The sequence below is a fragment of the Chiloscyllium plagiosum genome, unplaced genomic scaffold (genome assembly GCF_037043375.1).
Source record: "Chiloscyllium plagiosum isolate Xiang-an unplaced genomic scaffold, Cpla_swu_hap1 HiC_scaffold_22, whole genome shotgun sequence".
Taxonomy (NCBI): domain Eukaryota; kingdom Metazoa; phylum Chordata; class Chondrichthyes; order Orectolobiformes; family Hemiscylliidae; genus Chiloscyllium; species Chiloscyllium plagiosum.
This window is the reverse complement of record NW_028270160.1, coordinates 35,069,405-35,085,291: the sequence shown is the minus strand read 5'-3', so window position 1 is coordinate 35,085,291 and position 15,887 is coordinate 35,069,405. Positions and strand designations below refer to the sequence as shown.

The 15,887-nt window shown below is 38.1% G+C and overlaps 1 protein-coding gene across 1 annotated transcript in view; it reads right to left on the bottom strand.

Annotated features, from left to right (window-relative positions):
- dock1 (dedicator of cytokinesis 1) overlaps window positions 1–15,887 on the bottom strand; it is a 592,086-nt gene that overhangs the window by 484,789 nt on the left and 91,410 nt on the right. The window contains exons 9-12 of the mRNA XM_087998957.1: window positions 8,617–8,698; window positions 6,658–6,793; window positions 3,199–3,271; window positions 564–643 (exon numbers count right to left, since the gene is read on the bottom strand). Of these exons, the coding sequence (XP_087855083.1) occupies window positions 564–643; window positions 3,199–3,271; window positions 6,658–6,793; window positions 8,617–8,698 (371 nt within the window). The remainder of the gene's footprint in view (window positions 1–563; window positions 644–3,198; window positions 3,272–6,657; window positions 6,794–8,616; window positions 8,699–15,887) is intronic.

Sequence of the window (15,887 nt, the reverse complement as noted above, 5' to 3'; positions counted from 1 at the left end):
TAATAATGAATTATTTAAATGTTCAAATATTGTATACTTCCCTCCACATTCTGAACTATCAAATATAATGTGCTTAATTATCAACCCATTTCGGTAAAAGACATAGTGAATGTAAATTACACTTGACCTTAAATTTTTCTAACATTTTGCAAGCACGATTTTGCCAAAGTCTTGCTTATTCATCCTTGAATTAAAATTCAAAAGATTTGAACTATAAATTATTTTAGTCAATCATTAAGGGTTATAGTGACCCAGTATGCATTGCAAGAAAATTCAACCAGAATGAAAGTGCACCTTGTTTTGAATACATTTGATCATTTTTATTTTATCAGAGAATCTCAGTGGGAAAAAAAAGCTGTAACTTTAATTCTGCTACGCAATTTGCATACACACACAAACTGCATACTAGTATTACTGGAAATGCTCTTTTCAACTGAGTGATTTCATAAGATCTTTGCTTTTAGATTTTATTTTGCTAAAAATAGAATAATGTTCAATCAATGTTCAACTAACAAGTTATTTTAATTTCTTTCAATTATTTTTTGTAACAAAACAGTACTTACCTTGACCCTTGTGGTTTACTTCCTTGGCAGCAATTACTTTATTTATCACAGTCTGAAGGAAGTCATTCTCCCCTGCCACCCTGGGTGAAAAACGGGATGATATGTTCAGCTGCTTGTGTCGAATGGCGTCATCCAATGCTAGCCTGGAGGATGCACATGACGACCAACACCACAAGAAACAGAAGGGCCACACAAACCAGAATTCACAGTACAAGGGGACACAAAGTATCATTGCATAAATGCAACAAACGGTTATCATCAGCCAAAGCAAAGGGACAGGACAGATGGATAACAAGACAGACACAGGAAGATCATTATTCAAGAAATTGCTGATTGCACAAGATTGCAATACTACTGCCATCACAATAGGCTACCATAACTCCATCCCCAGCAACACATTTAAAAGAACCACCCAGTATCCACAGAAAATAAAAAATCTGAATGCATACAGGAGTACTTTCCTATTACAATAGAGCACTCAAAAGTAAAATTCAAAATGTCTTTTCAGTAATTGAACATTTGATCACAATAACTACACATACATGCACACACAAGCATCCATTCACCTACATGGAATTCATCCCGTTTGGATCACTATATCTAATCTTATGTTTCATGCATAATACTAAAAAATGTTTTTGATCTTGGTCAAAATCTACACCCATTTCTACAGTACTTACAATAAATAATTTCATTCTCCTTCCAAACCCATGAGCAGCCAAAAACAAGTAGATGCCTGGGAACATCACTACAGACGAGGTACCCTCAAAGCCATACACCATCCTGACTGGCAACTACACTACCTTTTCTTCACTGTTGCTGGGCCAAAGTCCTGGGACTTGTCTCCTAATACCATTAACTAACTGCAGCACATTCAAGAAGGCAGCTCACCATCATCTTTTCTAGGGAAATTAATGAAGAGCAATAAATGTTGACATAGCCAGGGACATCCATTTCTCATGAACAGTTCCTTTTGAAGTTTTCTTTTTCTCTCCTTAACTACATTATTTTCAATGGAAATGCTCCAAAGTTGGTTCGACCTTCCACAAATTGGATATAATTAGGACACTACTGAGCAGGCAGAGTAGCAGCAATACACCAAATATTTTAAAAGGTGGTTCACTACAGAATGGTATGGGGAAACTAGAAACACCTTGTAATATTAGTCCTCAGACTTCACTGCATATATTATTTCCACAGTTAACCAATGGTCCACAATTGGTGACAATTTGACAGAATTCTCCATTGTCAAGTTAAATCAATTCCTTGCAACTTCATAAATTATATTTGTTGACAGCAATCAACCAAGTTCAGCATAAAATCCATATTTTTCTCATGTCTAGACAAAGCCCAAACAGATGTTTCAAATAAACTATTGCTGACTCAGATCATACAACACTTTAGAAAGTTAAAACTTTCAAACTGGAAATTACTTTTGCCTGAACATTTATTTACCTTTTGAGTTCTTTATTCCGTTGGCCATTCTACTAGAACTTTCCATTGCTTTTTCTCCACAAAAATAGCATTAACATCTGTGAACAACAGCTAACAACATAAACTTAAACAAGTGGAACCTCCCACCCGCAAAATTTCAAACTCCGCCACTAACCCCATTCTAACACTTTTATTTTACAGCAGACCTACATTACTGGACAACCTCGATTAGCCAAACAATATGGGCGAGGAGTACTTTGTTCAGATAATCAACTCTTGAATAATCACGTTTGGATAACATAGTTTACCCAAGCATCGGGACCTTGAGATCTTGTTCGGCTAAGCGAGGTTGTATTGCATATCCTCAATCAAAATTATGTTGAATAGAACTCAACGACAACTGAGCTTCAAACACATCCTATTTTAGCTAGATTTTTTAAGTATAAACAAACAGAACGTAAAAAGAATAAGAAAGGGCATGTCAGTAGAGTATGCTACATTACTATGCAGCAACAGTCAAAGAATTGCATTAGCACATAATAAACTCAAGAAAATGCTAAATGGCCAAAAAGTAGGAATGAAAGTTTGACATAGATAGCATATATTAAATCAACTGAAGTGTGGTCTACCACAAACAGATGAAATGTGCCTTTATTAAACAGCTAACAAAAATATCAGACTGTCTTAACAATTCGTTTTTCACAATCAAAACTGTCTGCAGATCAAATAAATTAATGTGGGAATGGACATCCATGGTTTATTAGATATCAGGTTTTGAATTTCTGAAATTTTAATCATCAGATTACTAGATTTTCAATGCTTTCATCTGATAATGTGACAATTACTCTTAAAAACAAAAGTGCTACCTTAGGTAAAGAAAAAGGCCCCCAACTCGGAAGGAGGTCCCACTTCCATGAACTAATTGTTAACCAGAAGGAGGCTAATTCCAGCAACATAGAACTGACTGCTGCTGGAACTATATCCAAGTCCTAGCAAAGAACCACCAGGATCTGGATGACACTGAAATTAGAAGGGTTGGGCCAGGGGGATAGGATTCATAAGAGTGAACCAATAGAAAAATAAAGTTTTCAAGGTACCTTGCAACAAAATGAAACACAGTAAACATAAAAACATATTGATATGATTTAATAAACAAATATTTGATCAAAGATTGAGAGCTAATATGCTTTAAAATACTTACGGCTGGAATGGAATAAAATGTTGTTTGTCCTCATCATCCACTTTCCCAGTAATAATGTCAGTGACATCCATAACTGAAATAATAATACAGAAACATTTAATGTAAAGAGAGACTTTAACGGAATGAGACAGAGGTAAAGTATAGCAGGGAATTTGGTTCATGCTGAAAATTTAACTGGTATAACTTTGCCAAACTCATTTTAGAAATAAAGCCAGATTCAGACAGCAGTTTTTAAGAAACTTTAAAAACCCCTAATTAAACAACGCAGTTGCATGACAGTAGCAATTGAAATCATTTGCCTCAATAAAGTCATGACTACTGTAGCTAAGAAGTGGTCGGAGTAAATCCACATAAAAAAAAAGAGATTTGTTGTATCACGTGGTCAGCAAGGAATATAGTCAACATGAGTGGTGACTCCGTCTAACTGAGGAAAAGTTGAGCAAAGTGGGTTCTAAGTGGATTTCGTTGCAAAGGCATTCAGAGGTGCTTTAATTAAGGTTTATTACAAGACAAATGCTCCATAACAATAGGTAGGCAAGAGAGGTTAAAAGGCACTGGCCAAAAGGTTTACATGCAGAGTGACATCACATACCACAAAATGATATACATGTAAGGAAATCAGATGACTGGTGGTAGGATTGATCAATATTTCTAGTCTTTAGAGTAAAAAGTGTTCAATTTGTGTTGAGGTCTCTCGTCTTTTCCTCCTCGTTTCTTCTAAACAGTCTAAGAATGAAACTTTTTTTTCAATTTAAAAAAATTGCAATCTAGAAAATGTACTACAATGATTCACCATATTCCTACAATTGTGTGTTTCACCTCAGACATCTGGATGGGCAGTAGATGCATCAGACCACCATCATCTGTAAGTTCCTTTCAAGTCACATAAAATCCTGATTTTGAATGATATCACCACTTTTTCACTGTCACTGGATCAGTAACCTTAAACATCCTTTCTAATAGCACTGTGGGTATAGCTATACCTCAACAACTGCACTGCTTGAAGGCAGCTCACCACCATCTTCACAAGGGCAATTAAAGATGGATAACAAAGGCTGCCATGATGGAGAGGTGCCGGTGCTGGACTGGGGTGGACAAAGTTAAAAATCACACAACACCAGGTTATAGTCCAACAGGTTTATTTGCAAGATCAAGTTTTTGGAGCACTGCTCCTTTGTCAAGTAGCTAGTAGGGCAGCTCATAGGACACAGAATTTATCGTAAAAGATCATGCAACTGCTGCGATGTACTGAACAAATCTAAATTGCTGTATTTAATCACTTGGAATGGGTTGCAGATTTCGATTTATTAATATGTAATCCCCAGAACTACTTTCAAGTCATATGCCTGAGATAAGAGCTGAAAATGTGTTGCTGGAAAAGCGCAGCAGGTCAGGCAGCACCCAAGGAACAGGAGAATCGACGTTTCAGGCATAAGCCCTTCTTCAGGAATGAAGAAGGGCTTATGCCCGAAACGTCGATTCTCCTGTTCCCAGGCCATCCTCATGGGCACCGAACTGGGCTATCAGCCTCTGCTTGGTGACTCTGGTTGTTGCTTATCCTGAAGTCCGCCTTGGAAGACGGTCACTCAATGATCAGAGGCCTAATGTTCTTGACTATACACTCTCTCACACACAGACAAAATATTACAAAGCTAGCAACTTTTGAAACTACTACTGCTCAAGAATTTGAAAGGGTTCAAAACAAAAAGTGTACAATAAATAAAGACTTCTGAAAAAAATAATTTAAGCAGCTTTTGATACAGGAATTAAGTGTGTAATGTTTTCTCAGTAATCCAACTATTTGACCCCTTCCTAAAATGAATCATGCAAAAAATTACTTAAGTTTTAGTTCATTTATGTAAAACCATAGCAAACAGTTTAACAGATGAAATCATATAGAAAGTACATTCTGAGAGGCAACTTTTTTAAAAAGTTAAAACATGTAATGTGCAATCTCATTATTCTTTCTTTATATATAGGCAAAATATTCCGAGGTATTAATGACCAAGTTATCCTTGTATCCATTCATTTTACGCAATATTCCATTTTTATGCTGCAACTATACAAAACCTGGTGCGGCCACACTTGGAATATTGTGTACAGTTCTGGTCGCCCCATTACAGAAAGGATGTGGAAGCATTGGAAAAGGTGCAGAGGAGATTTACCAGGATGTTGCCTGGTCTCATGAGGAAAGACTGAGACACTTGGGTCTGTTCTCACTGGAAAGGCGGCGGCTAAGGGGGGCATTTGATAGAGACGTACAAGATGATCAGAGGATTAGATAGGGGAGACAGAGAAAGATTTTTTCCTTGGATGATGATGTCAGCTTGTACAAGAGGGCACAACTACAAATTGAGGGGTGATAGATTTAAGACAGATGTCAGAGGCAAGTTCTTTATGCAGAGAGTTGTAAGAGCGTGGGATGCCCTATCTGCTAAGGTAGTCAACTCAGCCACATTAGGGAGATTTAAACAATCCTTAGATAAGCACATGGATGATTTTGGGATAGTGTAGGGGGACGAGCTGAGAATAGTTCACAGGTCGGTGCAACATTGAGGGCCGAAGGGCCTGTTCTGTGCTGTATTGTTCGATGTTCTAGTCAACATAATTAGTGCTAGACACATTGTTTTTCAGGAGGGAGCTGTCAAAGATTATTATTTATATTCTGTGAAAAATGTTACTGCATCCACAAACAAAGGTAATTGAAGAAATACGATAAATTGATTATCACGTGTGATTATTAAAATAATAGGCTTTTTCAAAAGCAAAACAGGAACAAGCTATAACTTACATGGTGATAGTGCTATTCTGTCATATACTTTTGGTATTTAGTGAACTGCATGCAAGCATTTTCATATTAATAAAGGGACAGCACAAGATTTGCTACAACATTTAAGTGGGAGAAAGTGAGGACTGCAGATGCTGGAGATCAGAGCTGAAATATGTGTTGCTGGAAAAGCGCAGCACGTCAGGCAGCATCCAGGGAGCAGGAGAATCGACGTTTTGGGCATAAGCCCTTCTTCAGGAAATGTTTAAGTGTCAGTTGGGCTTAGATTTCTTGAGCAGTTCTTCCTCTACCAGATTTCTTCTTGTTTACATACTGGAATACATCAATACAAAATTGCAGAAACCAATCTCCATCTTATTGTATTATCTACCCTTTTCCAATATGCTTCATCACATTTCCTTTCATTTGGCTATTCAATTAGCATATTTGAGTTACTTACTCACTTTGTCAACTGTAGTATAAAACTTAAATACCTGTATATATTTGGAAAATGGCATCTATCACATGCAAAACCTTTAAATGATGCACATTTCATACATATCCCTACTCCTTGTAATGTTTAGTAGATTAGTTGAAAATTTGAAAGTTGCTCAAAAAAGAAGTTATGTTTATATTACTTGATAGTCCAAGTTTAGTTATTTAAATATTTTATGTTATGACTGAGCCTTTACCTGCCACTCCAAAAGGTCTTCTCAACCCTGTAGTAAATTTCTTGGTATTGTTGTCTTTCAGCTCCATTCGACCCACTCTGACAATTTGGCACACAAAGCTAATTTTTTCTCTCTTAAGATCTTTGCTGCCAAGATCCTATGCAAAAAAAGGGAAATATACCAAGTAAAATATTCAGTTCAAATGAGACATATAGACACACCCAAAGTATATAACCTCTTATTTTCCTTCACAGGTGCTGTCTGCTAAGGTGAGCGCAATCTCACATCTTGAGTCAGAAGGTTCCAGTTCAAGTCCTATTCCAGGACAAGAGTACAAACAGCAAAGCTGAAAATCCACTGCAGAACTGAGGAGCCCTACACTATCACATATGTTTCTTAGCTGAAGAGGTTAAATGGAGGCCTCATTTGCTCTCTCAAGTGAGTGTTAAAGGTCCTTGGCAACAATTGTAAAAAAAATGTTATCCCAATTTCCTAGCTAATATTTATACCTCAATCAACATCACAAAAACAGATTGGCTAGCTACTACCACATTGTTAGACCCTCACACAGACCTGGGGCAGTCTTTCCTACAACTATTCAAAGACCACACTTTATAATAATGAATTGGCTGAAATGAATTGTTGGCATATTCAGTGGTCATGAATAGTGCTAAATAATGCACGTTTTGTGAACTTGCATTTTTTTTTAAAATTGAGCAAAAAAACATACTCATCTTACACACGATAGCTTTTCCTTTTAAAAAAAAGTCTAAATGCATATTCTACTTAAAATGTAACTTTAATGTTGATTTTTTTTCCCCATAGATGGTCTGAAAAAGCTAGTGACATTGTTTTCAGCTAACCAATTATGCATGTTACCATGGGATGAAAATTTAATCCGTGCAGTCATTTGAATTAAGCACACAAAATTATTTTGACAAGCAAACTTTACGCTTGGAACAGAAAACCTTTAAAAGCCCTTAATGCTAAACAACAAAGATTGCCTTAGTTTATGAAATCTTGGGAGAAGCTGAAGACTGATGTTGAAGGACAATTGCAGCTAAGGATCTGTATACATGTCTACAGGTAGAATTGCACCTGTCTACACAAACACATTTGAGTCAAGTCTAAGCCAATTTGCAGTAGTCAGCACATCACAGTAAGTCTATGACAAAAATGCCAGTTGAAAATCAACAATTTGATGCAAGATGTCTTTTTATCTGCCAGTCTTACAGCATGGTCAAGACTGAATCTTGCAGACACATAAACCAAGGGACCCGATCGCCATAAAAATTGCATAGTAGTCAATTCTAATAAGGGCAACTGCATCCATGAAAGACAGACTGGTGAGGGGGAGATCAAGTAAATTTTTGCCTCATTAGGTTCTTTACCACCTGCTCTAGACCTAACCGAGCAGATACATCCTTTAAGACTGCCAGTTCGATCAGTAGAGTCACAGAAATGTACAGCATGGAAACAGACTCTTCGGTCCAGCTCATCCATGCCAACCAGATATCCTAAATTAATCTGGTCCCACTTGCCAGCACTTGGCCCATAGCCCTCTAAACACTTCCTATTCATATACTCATCCAGATGCCTTAAATGTTGTAATTGTACCACCACTTCCTCTGGCAGCTCATTTCATACACGCACCACACTTTGTGTGAAAAACTTGCCCCTTAGGTTCCTTTTAAATCTTTCCCCTCTCATCCTAAACATATGCCCTCGAGTTCTGGACATCCCCCAAGCCCAGGGAAAAGACCTTGTCTATTTACCCTATCCATGTCCCTCATGATCTTATAAACCTCTATAAGGTCATCTCTAAGCCTCCGATGCTCCAAGGAAAATAGCCCCAGCCTATTCATTCTTTCCCTATAGCTCAAACCCTCCAACTCTGGCAACATCCTTGAAAATCTTTTCTGTACCTGTTCTAAAGTTTTATCAAGCTATTACTTGACCTAAAAGGTGAAAATAGCTTACTGTAAATACAGCTTTTAAGTTGTTTAGCCGGTCTATGTCTTTTGGAAGGCCCGAACTTGCCCATCGCACTAGATAGTTTTCACTGCAGAGAAAAAAAATAATTTTTATATTTTGATACTCCCACCACACACACGCAGTCCTCATTACACCTTCTATCCATTAGTAACAACACTGCAGATTAAAGAATGTATGTATTCAAACAATTATGATATTAGAGAAACATTATGCAAAAATGAACTGTGGAATGCTAAATCATATGCAAGGTATAGTTTTGTTTACAAACTAGAGAAACTATCAACAATAGGCGTGCATTCAGAAATACACATTTTAAATGTACTTTCAATTGTCATCTCAAGAATGTATTTCATTTTAGAAACCAAAGCTAGGAAACAGAACAGTGGCAAGGACCATGAATTAGAACAATCATGAATTAATCCTATAAATAAGTTATGATCAAGTATTTAGGAACTGCCTATAACATGCAATTACAAAGCTCAGTAACTGGCTATTTGGCCCAACAGTTCCATGCCAATGTTTAGGTCTTACCGGAGAGTCCTTCATTCAATCCCATCAATATATCTTTCTATTCCTTTCTTCATGCGCTTATGTCTAGCTTCCTCCTAAATGTATCTTTTTTTACTTACTCAACTACTTCTTTTGGTAATGAATTCCAACCACAGTGGAGGAAGAAATGTGAGTATGCTGTGCGAGTCCTTATTAAGGGTCTTTTTTTCAAAACTCAAGTATATGATGTCTTCTAATTCTACCTGGAAGAATGAGCTGAGATCTAATTGAAACATACAAGACTCTGAAGGGCTTTTAACAGGGTAAAACATGGTTTTCTCTGGTTCTAGCATCAAAAGTATAAGAGTGCAACCTCAGATAAGGGGTTAATTCTTCTAAGAATGCTGCGTCTTTACAATAGTCTACTGAGGGTTGTGGATGCACTAAGTATATTTAAAACTGAGAGGACAGACTCATCTCAAAGAATCAAGGAATAAAGGAAAAAGCCTAAAGGAAAAAGCCAAAAGAATAAAGTTGAGGCAGGTGATCAGCCATGAGATTATTCAATGGCATAATATGCTTAAGGGACTGTATCACCCACTGCTACCATTTCTTGTGTGCTTAAATGGTACTTGCAAAGGATTCAATAAAAATTGGTCAAGAATGCCTTTTCTTCTTGCAAGCATTCTGATTACTCCATTATGCTTTTAATTTCTGAATTATATTCATTACATCTTAGAGTACATATTTCAAAACTCTCCCATTATCTGCATGAAATTATTTGGACTACAGTTCATTGGACTTGCTCTATTGCCCCTTCTAAGTAAGGGAATTATAACAGCTGTAGCTTACTCATCAAATACTATCCCTTTCTTTAATTAATGTATTTTCTTGTAATAGTGTCGCTGCTATTTCTTCTCTTATGTACTCCAATACGCAGATGCAATCCATCCAGATGAGGAGTTATATCTTCTCTAATCTTGATTAGGTTTTCAATTCTTTTTTCACCTTTTTAACCATGTGTCTGCAGCGGTTTTGATCTCTTTTTAACTTCATGCATTTCTAACGCTAACCTCTCTGGTAAATACTAAAAGAAAGAAAGCGTATTACCCTTTTGTAATTTCACTGACATCACTTGTGTTTATTCGGCACATCCTTCAACTTGATTGCTCTTTCGTTATTTGTGTAGATCCAACAATATTTATTTCCATATTCCTTAATGATATATTTTCCATCTTGCTAATTATTTTTAGACTTAAGCATTTTCTATACAGGTTTTTGTCATTTTTTTTTCTCAATATTTTTAAGCGTATCCTTTTTTCCCTCTCCTTTATCAACGTTGCCCATATTTCTCAGTGGCGTGTAATTACTGGCCAGCTTGTTCTGGCATTTTACTCAGATATGTTTCTCCTAGACTTTTATTGACCACTAGTCCAAATTTTCCCACTGCTTTTCTATTTGCTTATCTAGAAATTTATCAGTTTATTTTCAGTATAATTATTCTCATCACTTAAAATCAGTTTTGATAAAAACAGGTTCTTACGTGGATATCAATACCTTCTTCTCTCAACCAAAATTTCACTCGATATCAATGATCCAAATTAAAAGTCAAGCTTACTATGTACCGAGGCTTGTGTTCCAGAGCCAAACCTATCATCTCTACGTGTACATTTAATTTTCAGTCCATTTTCCTTCAATTAAACCTTCCTGTCACATATTTACACAACCAAACAGGTCTCTCAGCTCAGGGACGTTGAGCTTGATTCTTATTCCAACTTATCATCACATCTCAGTTTTCTTTTCATTCTGCTGCAGTCTTTATTTAACATGTCTAAGTCTATCCTGTTCTTAAGGCCACTAAGCTGCCTTTCTCTCTCCTGACAAAGGGCTCAGCCCGAAACGTTGATTGTCCTGCTCCTCGGATGCTGCCCGACCTGCTATGCTTTTCCAGCAACACACTCTCGACCCTACCTTTCCCTCTCACCAACCATACCACCCAGGAAAATAGTTCATCAACTTCATACTTTGTTCTCATCATCCACTGCTGTAACTTGGATTATGCAATTAAGTCAACAATACCACTCCTCATAACATAACCCTGCAGAAGGTTGACTCACTTGCAAACAAAACTGTTGCCACCCACATTTACGTGTGGATGATTGCATTAACCTCTTGCCACTTATCATTTACATGAGTCTCAAATAGTTTATGCAATCCACAACATACCCTTCCCAAATATGGTAAGGAACCAGAGAGTGCTTGCATACACAAGTTGTGCAAATAGGAGCAAAAAGTTTGAAAGAGACTTAGACAAATTAAGCGAGTGGAAAAAGTGAAATTGGGAGTAAGTGAAGAAAGTTATCATAATTTATTTTGGTTCTCAGAAAAATAATTTTGTGTACTTTGAAGTGGAAGTTTAGGAATGATGGTAGAACAAAGGAATTTTAGAGCAAAAGTCAGTAGAAGTTGCTGCACCAGTACAAAAAGGAGCCAAAACGACTAAGGAAATGGAGGCTGAATTTTGGGGCAGCTCGGTGGCGCAGTGGTTAACATTGCTGCCTCACAGCACCAGGGACTCTGTTTCGATTCCAGCCTCGGGCGACTGCCTGTGTGGAGTTTGTACATTCTCCCCGTATCTGTGTGGGTTTCCTCTGGGTGGTCTGGTTTCCTCCCACAATCCAAAGATGCGCAGGTCAGGTGAATTGGCCATGCTAAATTGCCCATAGCGTTAGGTGCATTAGTCAGAGTGAAATGGTCTGGGGGATTACTCTTCGGAGGGTCGGTGTGGACTTGTTGGGCCGAAGGGCCTGTTTCCACACTGTAGGGAGTCTAATCTAATACTGTGGAGAAGAACAATTGGGCAGCAGTTACATCCTATCTGGAAGGCTATCTTCAGATTTTGTCTTCCTACCCGAATGAAGTTGGAAATTTGGGGATGCTAGTCACAAGGTTCCTTACCTATGACATTGTGTTAAAGGACTGGAGGAATGCAAATGTTACAAAGCTTCTTGGCTTATTTGGCTGGAAAGCTGATTTGTGATGCAGAGCAAAGCCAACAACATGGGTTCAATTCCCGCAAAGGTGAGGTTACCATGGAGGACTCTTTTGCAAGCACTCTCTTTGCTGAAGTATGGTGAGCCTCAGGTTAAACTACCACCAGCTATCTCTCTAATGAGAGAGCAGCCGTGGTTTGGTACTCTTAAAAATAAAAGGATAAACCTAACAATTAAAGATTGGTCAATTTAACCTCATATTTGGAAACTTACAGAAACTATAAGCCAAGAGAAAATTAACAGCCATATGGACAAACATGAACAATAAAGGAGTGGATTCATTTTTAAGGACAGGTAGATAGGATTGGGATCCTGGGCCTTACAAATCGATTTAAAACAAACACTAAGAGGTTACACATCATGTCCAGATCTAGCCTTTTTCATGATTGCATTTAATTTACCATGCAATTATTTAGCTAAGCTGCCTTATGGTACTCTTGAAGTCCACATTGCCTTCTGTACCATTTATCACATGTCCAAGTTTAAATTATCTCATATGTTAATTAAATGTTTTTTAACCATTGAACCCCTCACTTCTGAGGGGCGAGAGGTTCAGTGGTTAAAAAACATCATGAAAAAGGCAGCAACGCCTTTTGCAAACATAAAGTGTAGAAAATGGTACAAATTTAGAATGGCTTCACAACAAAAAGAATTGAGGGCATTGGTGCACAGAGCCATGAGGTTGACAAAAGGAGGTTAACAAAGCAGTCACTAAAGCTCTGATTGGGATCCTGGGCCTTACAAATTGATTTAAAACAAACACTAAGAGGTTACACATCATGTCCAGATCTAGCCACCCAATTTCAAGAAGAGTGCTAGGGCTTTGAGAAGAGTAGAAAGTTTATTCATTAAAATGGTTCCAGCAATGAGTGATTACCATTATGGGGAGACTGAGGTTATTTTCTTAACAGCAGAAACTAGAGAGAGAATAGGACCAAAGTGGGCACATATATGTAGAACTGCAGGATATGGGTGAGGTCCTCAATAAATATTTCTCCTGTGTTTACTGTGGAGAAAGACACAAAGACTTGGGAACTTGGGGACGTTAGTGGTGATATCTTGGAGACAGTCCATATCACAGTAGAAGTGGTGTTGGAACGTATTAGAATGTTTGAAGGTGGATAAATCTCTTGGTCCTGACCAAATATATCCAAGAACCCTGCAAAGACTAGAGAAGAAATTGCAGGGGCCCAGGCTGATATTTTTACATCATCATTATCCACGGGTGAGGTCCCGGAAGACAGCAAACGAGGCCCTTATTCAAAAAGGGCTGCAAAAAAATACCTGGGAACCTTAGACCAGTAAGCCTAACTTCTGTGGTAGGAAAGTTACTTGAGAAGATTCTAAGAGATAAGATATGCATGCATTGGATAAGACAGGATTTGATGAGGAGTAGTCAGTGTGGCATTGTGCATGGGAGATCATGCCTCACAAATTTGTTGGAGTTCTTTGATGAATTGACCAGGAAGGTTGATGAGGGCAGAGCAGTGGAGGTAATCTATATGGATTTCAGTAAAGCCTTTGATAAGGTTCCACATGGTAGGCTGCTCTGGAAGATTGGATCGCATGGAATCCAGGGGAAGCTGGCAGATTGGATAAACAATTGGTTTGATAGTAGGAAGCAGAGGACAACTGTGGAAGAATGCTTGTCGGACTGGAGGCCTCTAACTAGTGGAGTGCCTCAGGGGTCAGTGCTGGACCCACTGTTGTTTATCTGTATCAGTAATTTGGATAAGAATGTACAAGGCATAATTAGTAAGTTTGCAGATGGCACTAAAATATGGGGTATTGTGGACAGTGAGGAAGGTTACCAGAAATTGCAGCAGGATCTTGATCAGCTGGGCAAGTGGCTGAGAAATGACAAATAGAGTTTAATATAAATAAGTGTAAGGTCTTGGATTTTGCAAAGTCAAACCAAGGTAGGAGTTTTATAGTGAGTGGTAGGGCCTTAAGAAGTGTAGTGGAACAGAGGGATCTTGGGAGTTCAGGTGTACTGTTCTCCGAAAGTGGAGTCACAGGTAAACAGGGCAGTGAAGGCAGATTTTGGCACACCTGCCTTCATCAGTCAGGGCACTGAATATAGAAGTTGGGAAATTATGTTGCAGTTGTACAGAATGTTGAGGAGGCCACACTTGGAATATTATATTCAATTTTGGTCACCTTGCTATCGGAAGGGTGTTATTAAACTGGAAAGAGTGCAAACAACACTTACAAGGATGCTGTCACGATTCAATGGTCAGAGTTATAGTGAGAGGTTGGACAAGCTTGGTCTTTTTCCTTTAGAAGTTAGGAAACTGATGAGGAATCTTATAGAGGTGCATAAGATCATGAGAGACATGGATAGGGTGCACACACTTAGTCTTTTTCTCAGGGTATGGGAATGGAGGACCAGAGGGCATCAGTTTAAGATTAGAGGGGAAAGAAAAAAAAGGGAATCTGAGGGCAATATGCATGAAATGAGCTGCCAGTGGAAGTGGTTAAGGTGGGTACATTAAAAACGTTTAAAAGGCATTAGGACAAATACATGGATAGGAAATGTTTAGAAGGATTAGGACCAAGTGCAGGGAAATGACATTAGCGTGGATGGACATTTTGGTCGGTATGGACCAGTTTCAGCCAAAGGGCCTGTCTTCACGCTGTAGGCTTCTAAGACTCTATGAGCAAAAATGGTTAAGAGAACAGGTATTTAATATCCCAAATGGTTTATATAGAATAAGTAAAGAGAAGCTGATAGCAGTGATAAATGGATCAATAGTCAGGCAGGACGGATTTAAGATGGCTAGCAAAAGACAACATGAGGAGAATTTTTTTTTAAAGTAATGAGTAGCTAGAATTTGTAATGCACTGTCTTAACTGGGTGATGGATATGGATTCAAACAGAACCCTCCACTGAAGAGTTGGATAAACGCTCGGATATTGATATAAATTGCAAGGACAATGGAAAGGAACGGGGAATTAGGTCCAACTGAACTGAAAACAAATTTGCTGACAGTACAAAGCTAGATGAGAAAGCAAGTTGTGAAAGGACACAAAGAATCTGCAAAGGAACATACACTAGTTAAAGTGAGTAGGGCTGTTGGTCTACAATGTGGGAAAACGTTACGTTATCCAACTGCAAAGAAGAACAGAAAAATAGAACTGTATTTCCACGGAAACAAACTGCAGAATACAATTAAATGGAAGAATCTTTTCAGAATGCAGGCCTGTGACCAACAGTGTGCAACAAGGATCAGTGCTGAGTCCACTGCTTTTCATCATTTATATAAATAATGTGAATGTGAACATAGGAGGTATGCTTAATACGTTTTCAGATGACGTCAAAATTGGAGGTGTAGTGAACAGCAAAGGAGGTTACCTCAAAGTACAATGGAATCTTGATCAGATGGGCCAATGGGCGAGGAGTGGCAGATGGAATTTAATTTAGATAAATCTAAGGAGCTGCATTTTGGAAAAGCAAATCAGGACAGAACTTATACGCATAATGGTAAGGTCTTAGGGAGTGTTGCTGAACAAAGAGACCTAGGAGTACAGGTTCATAGTTCCTCGAAAGTAGAATCGCAGGTAGATAGGATAGTGAAGAAAGTGTTTGGTATGCTTTCCTTTATTGGTCAGAGCATCGAGTATGAGTTGGGAGGTCATGTTGTGATTGTACAGGACATTGGTTAGGCCACTTTTGGAATACTATGCGCAATTCTGGTCTCCCTGTTAGAGGAA